The following is an 18,705-nucleotide window of genomic DNA, read 5'->3' as shown; positions in this document are numbered from 1 at the left end:
GCATTGCCATCACATATATACCGGTGGTCCGTGCGACGGGTCTGTGTTGAGTCACCGTCATAACCGCGAATCCAAAAAAAACGAATGTCAAAATAGCTAAGCATAAAATAATTATAAGACATAATAGCGAATGTTAAAACAGCTAAAGAGTATATTATTTTAAAATTATTATTCTTATTATTTAGCTGTGTGTAGTAATAGTATTACTTTATACTTATAAGTTATAAAGATACAAATAATCACAATCAATTTTATAGCTGTATTGTCCGATATTATGGTTCTATTACCTGAACTTGCTTATGTACCAGTATCTAATGTAATAGCAAGTTTCGAGCACTTTATATGTGAAATTGATTATTACATAGAACACGAAGAACTTTTTCGATCACTATTGGACTACTTGAAGATACTTGGCTCGGAAAGACTGTGCGCAAACGACGTTGAGGTCCAACATTTCCAAAGGAAATGTTATAGAATTGTTATAACGTGATAGATTTGCCAAAGACTAATAATTTTGTTGAAGGTAATTAATTTAAACATATTACATAGGTTGGAATCGTGGTTTTAACCATTTAATTGGATCACGATCACCCGACACTATGGAAACTGATCGCGAAGGTTTCAAACAAGAACAGACGAATGCAGACAAGAAAATCGAGCAATACGCGGACTAAACTTAATATATCAAGATACCGCACTAAGAATTTTAGAAATCCAAACCAATATGAAGAGAGAAGTATTTTAAATTATTTGAAAGGCATAACCTATAATTTATCATACAAGCACGAATTGAAATATATATTACGTATATGTATATTTTAATTCGTGACTACAAGTATAAATTACTTAATTTTTTATCGTTAAGATTACGGATCGGTTCGTAATGTTCGTATTATCGGTTACGAGAATACGTTTATAATTATAATTTTTGATTATTGTAGTATTGTACATGACAAAATACATGTATTTATTTATTAAATTTATTTATGTATTTTGTCATGGTATTGTACGGAATGGGTATAGTAAAGTTGTACTACAGAGTACAGTTATCACTCGCTACCCGGTATCAGTTATCATTTCATAAAATATATTTGAGGTTACGTTAGGAAAAATTTCAAACAATAAATAATAATATTGTAGCTTATTGTTAATTGTTATCATAGACTATTATAATAGTAGTATAGTACGGATCACGAATTCGTGGTACGGATATATCCAAATTCCAATATTCCAAATATCTTTAACTCTGGTTATTTTATTAAAATAAAATTATTTAGTGTATTACTTATTAGTTATTTGTTAATACATCTTATTTTATTATCGAGTTGTGAGTTAAATAATTAATTAAATAAGTATAAATGTTTGCGGTATTCATCCGATAACGGAAAACATTTTACACACTATTATAATTTTACGATATTGTATTATTTAACTAAAAAATGGAGAAAATGATGAGACAAGCACAAATTGTCCGTCCTCATAACTTGGATGAATATTTAATAAATTTATTAAAAAGTATCTACAGAACTAGAAATCTATCTGTAGAAGTAGGTAAAAATTATGAATTTTAATATAATCAATTTTTCTTAATGATATATAAGTAGCCAATATTTTGCCCTCATATTGCATTTGAGAAAAACAGAGATGAAAAAGAGTTGAGGATTAGGTTTAGGAGAGTAGGAATAATCAAATTTTGTACATAAATATTTTTTATCAAGTGTGATCGAGTGCCTAAGCTACGTCCATGAATAAAGCATTAAGTTTTTTTTTTTAATGAAGGGGCAATATTATCTACAATTGTGTATACTTAGCGGTAGAGAACTGAATGACAAGAGCTAAAACCAAAATGTGGATTTGGAATCATTTTTTTATTAGTTATAATTTAGTAGATTATTTTAGAATAATTTTTTAAAAGGAGGGAAAGAGACTAATAAGATAATGAGAAAATAAAGTGTGTTAGTTTAACAGATATTCAAATCAAGATTATTATTGGTTTTCCATGTGTGAGGAATGTTGGAAAGACAAAGGATGAAATTAAAAATAAAGGTAGAAAGGTAGAATGGTTTTCTTGGAGAGATGTTTAACACATTGACTGCCATGTGACCAGTTGTTGATCATATAATATAGTTTATCGGCACTCCAAACTTATTTATTCATATTATTTTTATTTGTTATATTATTATATTAAAAATATTTTTTACATCAAATGAATTGTAATTATTTCTGCTACCCCACTGCACTTTTTTAGTATATCACAAATGCATAACATTTGATAATTATTACAAATGATTATTGGTGGTCAAATGGTAGTCAATGTGTCAATAACATGATTAGTGATTATTATATACTTAAATTATTTATTGTTGTACTAGTAAATATTCTTTAGGATTATATAGCTTAATTACATATTACATTTAAATTATATGTACATGATTTTAAAAAGATACTATTGTTTTTGTTCTTAGGAAGTATCACAATGGTTGACTTCTGCACCTTTAAACTCTTATTTCCGAGTTAACACCTTGAAGATTACACCATTAGAAGTTATGACTTCCATTAACGAACAGATATTAAATGTAATGTATATATTTTATTTAATCCCTTTCCATTTCTATATTTCTGAATTAATTTAGACTTTATAGAATAGTATTTTCTTAACAGTTTTTAAAACATAATTTTCATAGTGAAGTCTTTATCTTGTAATAATTATATAATTATAGATTAATTGTGAAAATAAAAATTTAATTAATAATTAAACAAATTTATAAGACAAATTATAGCCTTTATCCTCTTTTATGTATGATATGACTATTCATTGATTTAATAGACAGGTAGTTAATGCTATACGAATATCCGGTGATCAATTAATATTTGCGAGAATATTTGTATGGCATGAATAATTTATTTCAAATAAATAATCTTTTACGTTGTAAATGATTTATACATTTTATAGTTTTTTTTAGTAAAATATTGTTGTTTATGTTATAGTTGAAACGACTTAAAAATAGTAAAAAAAAACAACATTCAGTTAGAGTACATAAACATTTGAGTGATTGTATAGTAATTTCACCAATAGACAAGTCATTATTAGATTTGAGTCTTAAAAATGAAGAAGTGGTTGTTGACATTGCTACTGGGCAATCTGCATTGCGAGGCTCTCATATATTTGCACCTGGGATTATGGCTATGACACCTGGTAAAATAAATTATATAATTTGTATGTTATTTAAGAACATTGCATAAAATAATTAATATACAATTATAATATAATTTTGATAATGGTTCTTTAAAGTTTATGTAGCTACTTAGTACTAATAACCATAAATATATATATATCAATATGCCAATGTTGTTTTATTGTAGTATACCATCTTGAAACTAAAATAAATAACTAAAAAATATATTATGTATATTGAATTGTGTATTTGTATTAAAACTTACAATAATTTTAACTATTGATAATATTTTTATAATACTAATTACATATACATGCATTTTAAATTAGTTATAGAATTTAGTTTTTAATAATATTATTTTATTTCTTAGAAGTAAAAGTTGATTCATTCATATCAGTTTATGCAGACTTAGCCAAAGGGTGTAAACGAGGTTACCAAAAATATTATGATAATCCAATGAAGATGTTTGTCGGCAATGGCATTGCTAAAATGAATCGTCGGCAGTTATTTAATGGCGATATAAATCCTAAGTAAGGTTAAATGTGTATTATGTTTTTGATGTATTTCATAAAATACTTAATATTATATTTTAGAGGTATTGCGGTTGAGATGACTGACCCTGTTACAGGTATCCCTTCATTCAAATTGCCTGATGAATATGGAATGCTACAAAACTTGCCTTCAATTGTAACTGGACATGCGCTCGATGTTAATGAAAACGACCTTAAAGTATTAGATATGTGTGCAGCACCTGGTAATAAGACAACACATATAGCAACTTTAATGAATAATAAAGTGAGTTGATCATATGGACAAGATTTTGACCTAACTTTTTGAATCTAATGAATCATTAATTTCAGTATTAATAATGACTAGGACAGAGGACTCTAAAAATTACCAAATATGCATTTAAGTATACTAAATATGTATTAAAAATATGCAGATCAAAACTAATATTATTGAATAAAAATAAGAATTTTTTTTGTATTTATTTTATTTTAACAACTATATTTTCTTTGTATATTAAATATAACTTAAAAACACGTATGGACAACTGTTAAAAAGCACAGAGATTACTGAAGTATGAATATGTCTGATGTTGGTGGCCTTTAAAAACGTAACTGGAAAATAAATCAAATTGGCCACTACTAGAGACAAGTTTCTTGGAAAAATATGCATCTAGAGACAGTCAATAACTATATTAATATAAACAAAATTTTAAATTCAACATTTTTTTGGTTGTAATATTTTAAATATTTAAATTAAATAAAAATGTCGACGGCATAATATTGATAAAATGATTAATTATTTAAAATATGCATCTAAAACCATAGAATGGAAGAAAAATGCACTAAAACAAAAAAAAAAAAATATGCATTAATATGCAAACTAAAATTTCAAAACTAGCTTTGTCTCAGCATTAAACGTATTTGTTTCTTTCTCTGATATTTTTGTGGTTGTGCAAAACGAATATGCAAATGCTACAAGTCCTCTGTCCTAATAATGACTAAGAAAAAAACTTGTGTTGTTGTGAGTAAAACATAAAAAATTAATTATTTATTTTTCATTATTAGGGTTCAATAGATGCAATAGATAAATCAAAAATAAAATTAAAAAAAGTTGAACTTCGATGCAATAGTTTTGGAATACAAAATGTGAAAATTCATCATTTTGATTCTTTAATTAGTGTAGACACAAACAATATAAATAACAATGATAATAAACCACCGTTTAAAAATGAGTCATTTGATCGTGTATTATTGGATGCACCATGCAGTAACCTTGGACAACGGCCATTGCTTAATATTCAAGTAGATGGAAATCTAATAAAAAGTTTTCCTGCATTGCAAAGAAAATTATTAATAAATGTAATTGGATAACAATCAGTATATTAATTAATAGTATATTATTTTTTTTATTTTATTTTTTATATATTGATAAATTTAAATACTTATTTAATTTTTGAATGTATTTTAGGCTGTAGATCTTGTTAAGCCTGGTGGTATTTTAGTCTATAGTACATGTACAATTACGCTAGAAGAGAACGAACATAATGTAGCTTGGGTTCTTGAAAAGTTTCCACAGATGGAACTAATTGAAATAAATTCTGAAATTGGTAGTCCAGGAATTGCAACTCAAGTAGATCAAATTAATGCTTTGTCATTCTTGATTTTATTGGCATGTTAAATTTTGTTATAGGTGGGATTAAATGAAAATTTATGTAAACTTGTAAGGCGCTTTGGTCCTGAGAATGCTGAAGAAGATTCAATTGGATTTTTCATTTCAAAGTTTCAAAAAAAAGCTTAATAAATTTATTTTTATAAACGGAAAAACAATAATATTTGAACATAATATGAAATCATTTCTAAATTATTTTTCTTTGTTTTACGTCAGTTATAGTTTAATCTACTATATCATGTATTAAAAATAAAATACATACTATTTATAAATTTGCGTCTTACCTTTTTTCAGATCTTAAATAATATACACCGTGTGTCTTAAAGATATGAAAATATCCAGGGATTATTAATGTATACAGTAGGATGGACGTGTTAAATTTGAATTCATTGATATATTATTGTACTAATACAAAAAACAATTCGGAGTGGAAATGGTCAATCAGCTTAATAGTAAATACTAAATAATGATTTATTTTACTTTTAGTAGTCTAATGTGTGAGCTACCGACTAAATTTATATCATATATGTATGCTACTTAAAATAGTAATGTACTTACTCATGCTATAATATTGATTATAATATAATATGATTTTTTTATTAGATTTAAAAAAATACTTTTGCTGTATGAATATAACAATCAACATTATATAGTACAAGTAAGTACTAAGTACCTACATTATTATTTTAAGTAGCATACATAAATATTTAGTTGGTAGATCACTCATTGGACCAACCGTTTATCGGTAGATCACACATTGGACCGGTCCCTACTCCCTAGTGGGCAGTAGCTAGGATTATAAGTTGAGTTGATATAACTTTTTCGAAAACAATACATTTATTATAATATTAGTATTTATTATTTAATTATAATAATAATATATACGTATTTATACTATGTTATATTAACTTATATAACTCAACAAAATATAGATATAATATAATATATTTTTGTTAATTCTTTAAAGCAGAAAAAATAGATTCATAGTAGGTACCTACACCTATAAATTGATAATATTTAAAAATAGATCAAAATTGTGAAATGCGTATAGTGAAATTCATAATAATATAAAATAAATAAAAGTTTAAGTTACCTTTTATATGTTCCAATTTTGTAACGACACTATTTAACTTTTTTCCAATTTTTTTTTCACAGAATTGTTCCAAATACCTTCCTGAGTGTCAACATGTTGCCCGATTTTTAATTTTTTTTTGTCTGATGTGGGGTGGGGAGGTTGTATTTAAATATTACGGGTTTTTAGCATGTCATTTAATTAATTAAATGATTTTTTTCACATAGTTGTTACAAATACTCTTCCGAGTAAATCACTCTTATTATTTCTAATTTCATTTTATTTGTCATTTCAGTTGTAAATATCATAAATTAAGTTATATTATAAAAAAATATTATATATTACATGGCTAGGCTTTAAATAGTTTAATTATAATAAAAACCAATTTATTATGAATCGATTATTTAACACACGAGCGAAGCCGGGTTATTCACCTAGTATTATATAATATATTCCTGAAACAGTAAATATGACTATAATAATCTATACCGATGATACAATTATACTGGGTCCGATTCAACATTTAACCGATTTCCAAAATCCATTCGTCAAAAATTTGAATAAACACCTGGACACCAAGTGGAGAATTCTAATAAATCCCGGAAAAATCTTTCCAATTTCCATGTACCATTTTCATATACACATCAGAAAAATAACCTTTTACTTCCACTTCAAAGAGCTGAGATATCTTATACAACTAAGGTCAAATATAACGAGATCGTACTGAACAAAATATTAACTTAGGATCTTCACCATAAGCCTAAACGAAAAATTCTTTTCTTGACAATTGCCGTTATCTGATTCGTCCTAAATTTAAATCTAGGCTACCGATCTGTACAAAATCCAAATTGTACAAATCTTTACTGAGATTTGCTTGGGTTTACTGTATGCAAATCTAGGAATACGCTTAACGTTCTCAAACGTACACAATTCAAACCTTTCAGTCAATCACTCTCCGCCTAATAGACTTCGTCTCCCGGTACGTAATAAATGAATCTTTACACAAAGACTAGGAAATGGAAACTGTAGATTAACTAATCAAAAGCCATTATTAACGGTTTCACTTAAAACTTCATCAGCATCCTAACCCTTTAATACATTACCAATCACCATACAATTTTCCTGACAATCTATCACGCCACCTCGAAAGGCGTTGGTGCTGTGGCCTAGGTACTAAATTAGTTTATAAATAAACTAATTCTCTGAAAGAGGTTTCATCACTTGATGACTTCCTTCTGTTATCTTTATGTGTTCATGTATTTTTTTTATTTATATTGTTCATTGTATTACAATCTCATATACTTAAACACAGATTGTATTTTTTTTCAAATAAACAAAAAGAAAGGTCTATAAAAAATAATAATATAATATAACAATATAAGTAGTAAGGTAATATCTAAACAAATTTTTTTTTTAAATTTATTTCAAAAGAGAAAACTCACATAAAAACATGGCCTTACTCCGTTATATTTATATTGTATCATACAATAATGATGGTTCTATTATTACGGATATGTATACGTGATGTAAATGCATATTAAATGAACACTCTACACTACTATTTTAATATTATATCCACGATATTGATATTATAATAATATTACGAAAATACAACAATATTAAAATATGCGTACGATAATAATAATTTTTTAATAATAATTTTAATAATAATAATAATAATAATATAAATACAATATAATGATATAGTTATAATAATAATAATAATAAAAAAAAAATGATTACATTTTGGGATATGCATTTTATAGATATGTATCGCTGTTAAATGTCTATATTGATCAATATAGTTATTATGTATATTATGTAATAATAATAATAGTTATTATATCCTAATAGTCTTAAAATGTATAAACTCATAAATCACATATAAATGTATTTAAAATTACGTAAGTCGTATGCTAATTATGTCTTTGGCAATACCCAGCAAGACGATGCCGATAACGACCTTTTGACACGACACAATTGATGGTACTTAATTTTTGTTTTATGGATGTTTTTTAAAACATTTTATTTTATTTTTTTAATGTTATTCTACAAACGTCCAGCCGGGTTTTACAAAGAATCATAAGCTCTCATCTTTACGTAATTTATTAAGATATGTATTGCGAATGGTTTTTAAGCTTAAATATTAATGATAATAATATTATAATCAATCGTATAATATGTAAATAACACTCTTCAAACTTCAAACATTCCTACAAGTATATCTAATAACTATATAATGACTTAAAATCAATTTTTTGTTCAGCTATAGTAACCTCATCTACAAAATTTCTAAATTTAAAATCGTATATGGTTAATAGTTTTCATATTCATGTATTATTATATAGCGCATTAAATCTCATCTTTATACGTGCATGATATAATATAGTAAATACTAGATACTTATAATATGAAGACACTATAAGAAAAACAGAAAATCAAATAAAAATATAAATCGGAATATATCACGTGCATAAAATGTAGCGGAGGGGTATACCTACAGGTTGAACAATATTGTATATCATGTATACCTAATTATTAATTATGATATATTTATGTGCAACGCAGTGCACGGTGCAGTACCTAATACGCCAAATGCTCGCCGACCAGTCATTTTGATTACCTATTTATACGTCTAATAAGACTGCCATAAAGACCGCTTAATACCTTATGCTAATTATAGACAAGAAGTGATTGTACGCCGGACGTGGAAAAATAGATGGCGAATGGTTCGAATGCTCGAATAATTAATTTTGAATTTAATTTATAAATTAAACGTGGGTTACAAATGTATTTTTGATGTGTCAAAAGAGATGTTTATATACTTGTTTTTAATACTAGTATTAAATATATTATGTGGATTCTTCATACATTGGATAAAACATTATTCACCCAACCATAAGGATTAACGTCTTGTATCAATTATAATAATAAATACATACATACGTTCAGATAAAAGAATGTTGAAAATTCAAAAATAAAATTAGTACTAGAAAAAAGTGTGACTTAACGGTTAGGTATTAGAATATTATATTATATTATAAAATTAGCACATCTGTAGTCAATGCGGGCTTCATCATTGCGAATATGTTTCTACGAATGTCGCGATGGTAATGCTGTTTTCATTCAAATTCAAATTTCCTGTCTATTATAAGGGAATAAGGGTCTATGCCTCTATGGGCTGCCCACTTTGTCGTAGTATCTAGTGGCAATAGATGTTATGTTGGGTTGTTATCCTATACGGCGAAAACGTCGAATTTTCACTGATGGCTTGCGGGCGATTTTAATCACCGCGGACGTTTAAATATGCCGTTCGTAAACCAACAGGGCAACAGCCCAAAGATAATATGGACAGACAACAAGTAGCTGGTGGTACATGCACGCGTGTTATATTGTGTAGCGCCGTACAATTTGACAAATGACAATAATATTATAATGATAAAAAAACAACAAAAAAAAAACCTAACGATTAAGTTCAAGGTTTCGTGTTCTGGGTTTGTTGGATGGGTTTTTTTCACGGCAATAGTTTTAAATTAAAAATAATTACTATAGTGCTATACGCTGCCGTATAATGTATTCGACGTCACTGTCATCGTCGAAAACGATCGATGAATTCCCGGAGCGTGTCCTAATCGTTGTACCTACCTCTACATGTACTATTATATTATCTACACGACAACCACCGAGTGGTGTCCGAGTGGTGCACGCTTGCGTTGTCCACTCCACTCTACACAGCGACATTAAAATATAAATTATTAAATTATTTACGACACGCACGGGGGTAGATATTTTAAAAGCGTATAATGTTTCCGGTGAAAAAAAAGCACGTAAAACTGCATTGAACTCTATAAATAGCACATGCGTATCTAAGAGTCGCGCTACACGTTTTCTGTGAGGCTACGACAAAATATAATATTATTGCTATGATTAAATTATTATTACCTATAAAATATATTATATACTTAAATACGATACGGATGATATGTGGTTGATATGTTGTCGGCAAAAGGTCCAACGTTCGTCGGCCAAATTGAGAGAACGATAAACGAAAAATATACATAAAAAAAAAAAAAAAATAAAAAATATACAAACACGTGAGTGTAGGTGATATTATAATATTGTGTAGACCGAAATCGTAGTCGGCACATTGAAATCGTATTGTACGACCGCCTTGTCGTGTTGGTTCGATATTGATATGAAGGATATCGTATCGCAACAGTGATTCGCATCAATAATGACAGTTGTCGTCGGGGTGCGTCGTTTCGTTTTTATTTTGTTTTATTTTTTTTAAATGACGGAGAACAATAAATAAATATAAGAACACAAAACAATAATATCATGCGGCGAAAGCAAGTCTAAACACCGCGAATTCTGACGCTCTCCTTTCGATTGTTTTCTGTAGTTGAGATATTCTACACATATTATAGCAAATGGTAATGAGTTATCACCTACCATACTATAGTTACCGGTCTTAATATCTAATAATATTTATATAGCCGGGTTTGAACCATAGGCATTGTACCTGCACAGTGCACACTGGCACATACGAAACGTTTATTTAATATCAACGCGAGTTGAGAGTTCGGGTGGTTTTGTAGGCGTATGCTATAATAAATAATATCATAATATATCTATATATACATACATACATGTGTATATATATATATATATGATTATGGCTTTTATATTAGATAGCTCGTGTGCATTTGCAGAGTGTAAGCGCGTGTGTGTGTGTGTGTGTTTGTGTGTATGTGTGTGTGTGTGTGTGTGTGTGTGTGTGTGTGTGTGTGTGTGTGTGTGCGGGTTAGTGTGCTTATTTGAATTGGTGTAGGGCAAAGACGACAACTATCAGGATGCGGGACAGGACTCTAGTTTCGCCGATCCCGTTGGCTGACGACGAGTATTTTTTGCCCACGCAGTTCATTCTTTCCACTGGCAAATTCAAGACACTGAACTCCCTGAAAACACAATACAAACAACGATACATTATTATTCATCATCATCGCTACTATCACTTGATTTATGTACGAAATTAAAAACGTAAAGTCGAGTAAACACTACAGTTTATATAAAATAATAACGTCTGTAATACATGGATGGCGTATTATGATGTGAACCATATAAATTATAATATATTCAATAGTATAAACGTACGTTCCGCATCCAATAATAAAGTTTTCAAACCTTTTTTTGGAAAATGTTATTGCATTGTAATTATCACGTGTTTCTACGCTTTTGGTATCAAATAAAAAATATGGTGAGGATATCAAAAATATGTATTTCCAAATTTTATCCACGTCAGTATTTATTATGTATGTGCACGAATATTTTATAGCATATATTATTATATACAGAAAGGTACAAGTATGCAACGATACGAAACTGATGTTTAATTGGCGATCTGGAACACAATATATATATATATATATATATATATAATATATATATCGTGTGTTATTCATGTGTACTTGGGTGAGAGTTCATATATCGATTTTTCAATAATGTATTTATGTGCAAGGAACACCTACCAACGAATCGGTAATAATATGTCAGTGGATGTAGATTTGGTCAAGATCCAATGATCAGAATCAATTTTTAATAAGTTGATTTAAGGATTTTTCACTCTTGTCAAATTTAATACTACAACCTATATGTTATATTAAAGTATAGATACTATACTACTTTACGAGACAAGCAAAGCAAAACAAGTATCCGATAAACAGCTTTCATGGAACTAAAATTTTTCTGAAATAAAAAAGAAAAGGTAGAAAAATTAATTTACAAAGTTCATATAGTTTATGATTTATATAAACTGAACTGGAAAGTTAATTAAAATTCTTTAGATCATTTATATAGTGTTTCAAATAACGGTTTATAACGCATTATAGATACCTACAGGCAACGAACCAACACTTTTCTGGTATGGTGTAAAATTGTTAAATAATAACAAACTTCTATATTGTATAGTACCTATGTAATAAACTATGATAAAAGCTCAAAGTGATTTAAAGTTAATAAAGTTTGTTTTACGTTAACATGTGTATTATATACACTGTATGTGTAGTATAATCATTTAAAAAATATTATTAACAATAAGGCACATTAGCATTTGTGTGCTTATTTTTGTTTTATTTCTGAATAAATTACCATTCAAAAGAGTGGAAAATCATTATATCAAAGAACAACACGATTTTGTTTCTGATTTTATAACTTATAGACTTTTTATGCTAATGTTATGGTTATTTTCGGATTTCTTCCATCACATCTATTTTTATTACATTTGTTGGTGAGAAATTTTGAAAAAAATATTATCATGTACTTTCCATGCATGCCATTCCTAGTTAAAATATTGTATAGGTAAATTGTTTACATCATACACATTTTAAATAACGTTAAAATAAAATATGTAAGTGTAGTAATTAAGACCAAATTGGAAATCCATTTCCCAAAATTCATAGGAAACGCATTTTTTATTCAATATACAAATGAAATGTAAATTATGAAGAAGGAGATAATTTATTATTCGTTATAAGTTTTAAATGAATGAAAAAATTTCTGTTAAGCCGTTAAGGCCTACACATCTTCATTCTAAGAGATCTGATATAGGCAATTTTAATGCAAATATTCAAAACAAATTAAAATTGTCAGTTTTAAATATATTTAATGTTGTTTAACTAATTATTCATAATTTATACTCGTCTGTTTTTAATAAAAATTTATAATTGTAATAATTCAAAAGGAATCAAGTATAAAAATTTAAGACATAATAATATTTTTTTATATAGTTGGATATATTGTATTGTGTTGGCCTTTTAGTTTTGTAGGTATAAATTGAATATGCTTTATTAGTGACTATATGTCATATTCCATTTGAATACTGTCTTTTTTCATTGTGTTTTTATATAAATAAGTTGAAATAAGTTGGATACATTTGGCTTATAATCATTAACGAATATGATATTAATAAAAAGATTATAGAATAATTATTATTCATCTTATACATTTACGACTTTGTTTATTAAATGATTTTAATTTTAATTTACAAGATCTTAGAGTGTCATGCAATAGGTAATCATATTTTACCTATTAAAAACTAACATATATAGCCGAATAGGTATACATTTTTTATTTAGTGTTTAATATAATTTGAAATTCGTAAAAAGTTTTTTAGTTTATATTATTTATTTTTATTAAATTCTGTCACTATTATAATAAGACTAATAAAGTCTGAGACTAATATTATATATTATAAACGCTTTCTAGAAATAACGGTGAAATTCTCTATTGTAGATAACAATAATAACATAGAAACGCCATGGTGGTATCAACATGTTTTGTGTTCCTTAATTTTAAAGGCCATGTTTCCGAAAAAAATATCTAAGTATGACTAAAAATCCTACTTGTGAATATACATTATCGCACTCACTTCGCTCAAAATTGTTTTTACATGTAATTTTCATTTAAAAAAATACAAACTCCACTATCATGACATTTCCAAAACGTAGTTTCAATTGTATGGATGTCTGGTATAGAAATTGTAGACTCATTTTTTTTTAAACATAATTTATGATTTAGACCATCTGCTATGGAGGTTCTAATGAACAATTCTGCAGAAAGCAGGCTACTGAACAGTTATAGCTTGTTAGCTTAATTATTGATAAAATAAATATTAATATGGAAATAATTGATTGAAGAGGTCTCTTAGTAGAAATAAGTACTTTGCAATGAAATATGAACTATTATACCTATTGCATTTATACATTTTATAATGATCTACATTTTTTTTTTAACAAGCAGGTTACGATATCATTGTCATTTTAGCCTTATTTTGAGATTCCCTGGAATAGTTGTGTATAGAAGTTGGTTGTCGGGTAATAAGAGTCAGTTTAACCAGGTTAGTTAATTATTAAAGCACATAATATAATAAAACTCTGCTAGTTTAGTGATATTTCTTAGTTTTTGTTGAATTCCATCTAGATGCGGATAAGGTTTCGAAAATGCATAATAATTACATCAGTGGACCTATTTCGACGCTTTTTATTTATATAGTTATTGTGTTTCATACGAGCGTAATCTCGAGGGTGCAAAAAGGTGCACTTTCACCCCCTGGAATTTTTACACTGTTGCAATACTATCATTTTGCACCCTCTTAATTACCTAAATAAATTTATTATTATATCAATGTAATAAATTACAGTATTCACTAATTATTTATAAAATTAAATTCACTAGATAACTTAGATTTTGTAGAGAGTTTGTAACTTTACTGATTAGTTTTTGCACGTTGCACCCCCTAAATTTTAGCGAAATTACACTTATGGGTTTCCGATTTAACGTGTGCACTTGCCCCGAAATTGTTTGAGTGTAAATACTTAATACATATTATTATAATGTTATAACATTTTACAAATAACAAACAATATACCTGTGTTCTTCTTCCATCAGGCAGAGTATGTGTTTCCTCTGGATGATGTCGTCGTCGTCCCGGTGACGTAACTCTTTCAGCCAATCCCTGTACCAGCGCAGGTCACAGTCACAAATCAGCGGGTTATCTGAGGAGGCGAAGAAAAATAAATAAAACATTAAACTTTTGGGATTCAGGTATACCTAACATTTACAAAAGGGTCGTTTTTATCCAACCCAATCGTCTGGAACGTCACAATCCGGTAGTTGCTCGAAATAATGTCCATTTTAGTGGTCATTAATATTGCGTTATGTTTGGTGTTTTTTTCGATTTTTATTTTTTTTTTTTTAGGTGTAGTTTATTTCTCGGAATGGTATTTTTTATCTTTCAAAATTTATATTTTTTCTGGGTAAATAATATAATATAGGTGCTTACGTATTACATAATATAAAACATTACTTATATCATTGAGATCCTTTTTTGAGAAATTGGATAATTCTGTGGTGGTACTATGGGCAGTTAAACGAAACAGTTGTTTCGTGACTGAATAACATTGATAGGTGTTTACAATTGTTTATAGTAGATTTTATTTATATAATTAGTAGTTGTGTACCTAAATCATAAAGTGAACAAATTATGTTAAACCAATGAAGATGTTAATATTTTTAAAAACTACCTTCCCTACCTTATGTTTACATTATATTATTATAATTACCTACTTATAATATACCTATTTACTCTACTTAAAATAGCAAAAAATATATGTTTTAGACAATTGATCAAGTTTATGACCACAATTTAATACATAATTAATAATTATACAAGATATGAATAGTATGGGATGTATTACTATTTATTACAGTTTTAACTATTTATCGTAGTAAAAAAATATTTAAAATTATGTTTTATTTATGGAATACGCATACACTTTACATAGGTATATTTACTTAAAATATAATATTAAGTGATTTTTTTTAAAAAAAATTATAATTTTTTGATTGTTTATTATACCTATCTGACAATCAAAAACATTTTCAACCACATCAGAAAAACGTTTGGTCTTCGGTGCTGCATAAAAGTCCAATCTCTCATTAGAATAAAAGAATAAAAAACATTCCTCAAGAAATTTTTATCTCGCAGCTACAATACATCAATCACATCATTATGATTGTCTTTGAACAGGGTGAATGATATTTACATATTATAATTTTAAAAAATTGAACATCTACAGCAGTTTGAAAATTATCATAATGTAAGTCTAAGGTGGTTTTATTAAACATTTATTAACAACAAAATTGTCGAAAAGTTGTACCTTCTAACTGATTAAAAAAAAAGTATTAAATATTATTAAGCACCAATAGTAAAACAATTGAATCACCTAATTATATGTTATATGTTATTTCTCTTACAAAACAGTGTATTTATGTATCAAAGTTTAATCTTTAATAAAAATAAATATCTTTTTCTTTCACGCCATGTTTTCAATTGACAGAAGGTGAGAAAAGTGTTGTAGTTCACCACCGACATTCATATTTTATAATAATTGAAGTCTGTATATAAAAACGCGGCGTTTGCGTGGACGAAAAAAACTTTAAATGATTTTCGAAAACAAAACCCATTTATTTGTCAGTATATTTACAATTCATATTTATTATTATATGTTTTGTATTTTGCGAGGGACTCTTTTGAGAGGTGAGTGGGTGGGTCGGGGATGAGGGTTGGTTGCATATCCGTCGACTTACCCATAATATCAATAACAGTTGCGGTGTCTACGATTGCCTCGAGCGCTTCTTCCGGCACTCGCGTTAGTTTGTTGTTTTGTAGGTTTAATATTTCCAAGGAATTCAAATTCTCGAATGCCATCATCGGTAACGTTTTAATGCTAAACAAAAATAATCAGCATTAATATTCAATAGATTTTGTGAAATAAAATATACTGGGATCTTTACGACTTACTCATTTTTTTGTAAATTCAAAAATGTGATTGAATCGCCAAAACCTGTGAAAGCATCTTCAGCAATATGTGATATGTTGTTTGCTTTAAGGTCCAAGTGTCGAAGTCTGTGCAAACGACGGAGCGATTCGCTTGGTATTGTATGCAAGTTGTTGTCACCCAATCTTAAATATTGAAGATTTTCTGAAAGAAGAAAATATATAAATTTTTACACAGTGAAGTAAATTATTGAGGTATTTAAAATTCATTTTAGATGTTTTAATTGCAATCAAATTATTTTTTTATAATAATTTAATGAGTTTATATTTCTTTTTCATAATATGGATTAGTGTTTAAAAAAAATCCCGAGATTATAATTGTACATAAATTGCACAAGGTACATAATATAATTAGACTTCTGGGTATACTGTGCTCGACGCTTCTGTATGTGGCATACGCAATTATATTAATTTTGTTTATTATTATCATTTCTAATGTTTCATTTTGGTGTGTTGCATTATTTCAGTGAAATAAACAAAATTATTATACATCATAATTTTTTATTTAAAATTTAAATACTAACTGTACTTTTTTATATTATATTTTTAGATAATTTACTATAAAATTCCAATATTTGTGTTAAGATTTTATATTTTTAAAATGTATACTAAATATTATTGTTGAAAAATAATTATACGTAAGTTGAAGAAAAATATATGAACTAACTTTCGTTTTATATTTAATAATGTAATTGAAGGTAGATATTGTTGATTTTGTAGTTGATTATCTGAATCAGGTTTTAAAGAAGAAGAGCATCGGTTACATTTACCTTGTATAAGAACATGCAATTTGAAAAAAAACCATAAACATATCAGTTTTTTTTAGCTTGATAAGCATTTTAAAACATGTTTTTCACAAAGTATCACAGAAAAAACTATTACATCGTGGAATTTGGTATATATAGCGTTTGGAATAGAGCCATAAAACCTTCTATATCATTTGTTCATTGTTCAATTTCAGGACCCTAGAAATAAATTGAACGGTCAACTTTGTAATACTAACAACCGTCAGTGTTTAAACGTTACAATAAAGGCTCACAATTTTCGGTTTAATTTATTTTATAGCTATGACTATAATTTATTTTATGAATTAAAATAAAAATAAATATCTATTCAATTAAAATTGTATTAACCTAGACTCGTTTGATTGTAAATATAATTTAAATATTGTTGACAATTATGCGTCCAAAAAACAGTCAGCAAAAATGGCATAATTTTTTTTAATATTTCTTTATTTGCCAAGTACATATAATTCTGTGTATTTTCTACTATCAGATTTTCTTACTCTGTAGAATAGTCCAAAATGCAACACTAAAGTGCAATCTGTGTCCATTTGTAATTGACATAACATCGATATCCTTGTAAACTTTTTATCGTCCTAAAAGATTTTGTCCGGGAAAAAGGATGCGTTATTGTAAAACCAATATCATCCTCGGATCACTCCGGAAATTAAAATCAAGATATTTTAATAGAAAAGCTATGATTAATGGATGTATTTTGTCTACTGCTATAATAGAACCTTTCCCGTAAAACATTAATTACTTAGTAGTATTTACATTTAAATATTTATAGTGAATTCTAATGTATTTTTGAATGATCGAATTTAAGCAATTCTGTCGATTTTTTTTTTTTTGACAAATTTTCCACAATAATGAAATATTATTATATCATAACCTTTATGTACAATTTTATTTTGGAACGAACAGTATATAAAAAATGTAAAAAAAAGCGATTTAATAAAAACGATTTAAAATATTTATTTTTAAATACAGTGTTCATATTAAATAATATGATTATCAGTATTATTATTTTTTTTTTTTACCAACCTTATTCGATGTTATTTTGAATACATAATCACGATTTGCAAATTTAAACTAAATAAA

The 18,705-nt window shown here is 27.3% G+C and overlaps 2 protein-coding genes across 9 annotated transcripts in view; one reads left to right on the top strand and one right to left on the bottom strand.

Annotated features, from left to right (window-relative positions):
* Positions 1–709: 709 nt before the first annotated feature.
* LOC132923286 (tRNA (cytosine(72)-C(5))-methyltransferase NSUN6) lies at positions 710–5,626 on the top strand. Of its 4 annotated transcripts, none has more exons than XM_060987177.1 (8): positions 710–736; positions 2,466–2,576; positions 2,989–3,196; positions 3,547–3,706; positions 3,770–3,971; positions 4,751–5,044; positions 5,154–5,315; positions 5,376–5,626. In XM_060987177.1, the coding sequence occupies exons 1-8, from the start codon at positions 725–727 to the stop codon at positions 5,481–5,483; spliced, it is 1,257 nt and encodes a 418-aa protein (XP_060843160.1). In that variant the 5' UTR covers positions 710–724; the 3' UTR covers positions 5,484–5,626. The 4 variants fall into 4 exon arrangements, with proteins under 4 accessions (XP_060843160.1, XP_060843158.1, XP_060843161.1 ...); XM_060987175.1 differs by lacking the exon at positions 710–736 and adding an exon at positions 1,193–1,547; XM_060987178.1 differs by lacking the exon at positions 710–736 and adding an exon at positions 1,428–1,551.
* Positions 5,627–8,917: 3,291 nt separating this feature from the next.
* The window catches only part of LOC132923285 (leucine-rich repeats and immunoglobulin-like domains protein 2), a 103,982-nt gene continuing 94,194 nt past the window's right edge, over positions 8,918–18,705 (bottom strand). For all 5 annotated transcript variants that reach the window (XM_060987168.1, XM_060987169.1, XM_060987174.1 and 2 more), the window contains 4 exons: positions 16,787–16,967; positions 16,573–16,712; positions 14,852–14,978; positions 8,918–11,384 (listed from right to left, as the gene is read on the bottom strand). In XM_060987168.1, coding sequence (XP_060843151.1) covers positions 11,240–11,384; positions 14,852–14,978; positions 16,573–16,712; positions 16,787–16,967 — 593 coding nt within the window. In that variant the 3' untranslated portion in view covers positions 8,918–11,239. The remainder of the gene's footprint in view (positions 11,385–14,851; positions 14,979–16,572; positions 16,713–16,786; positions 16,968–18,705) is intronic.

The sequence above is a fragment of the Rhopalosiphum padi genome, chromosome 2, assembly GCF_020882245.1.
Source record: "Rhopalosiphum padi isolate XX-2018 chromosome 2, ASM2088224v1, whole genome shotgun sequence".
NCBI lineage: Eukaryota > Metazoa > Arthropoda > Insecta > Hemiptera > Aphididae > Rhopalosiphum > Rhopalosiphum padi.
The sequence above is the reverse complement of the archived record's forward strand: the minus strand, read 5'-3'. Positions and strand labels throughout refer to the sequence as shown.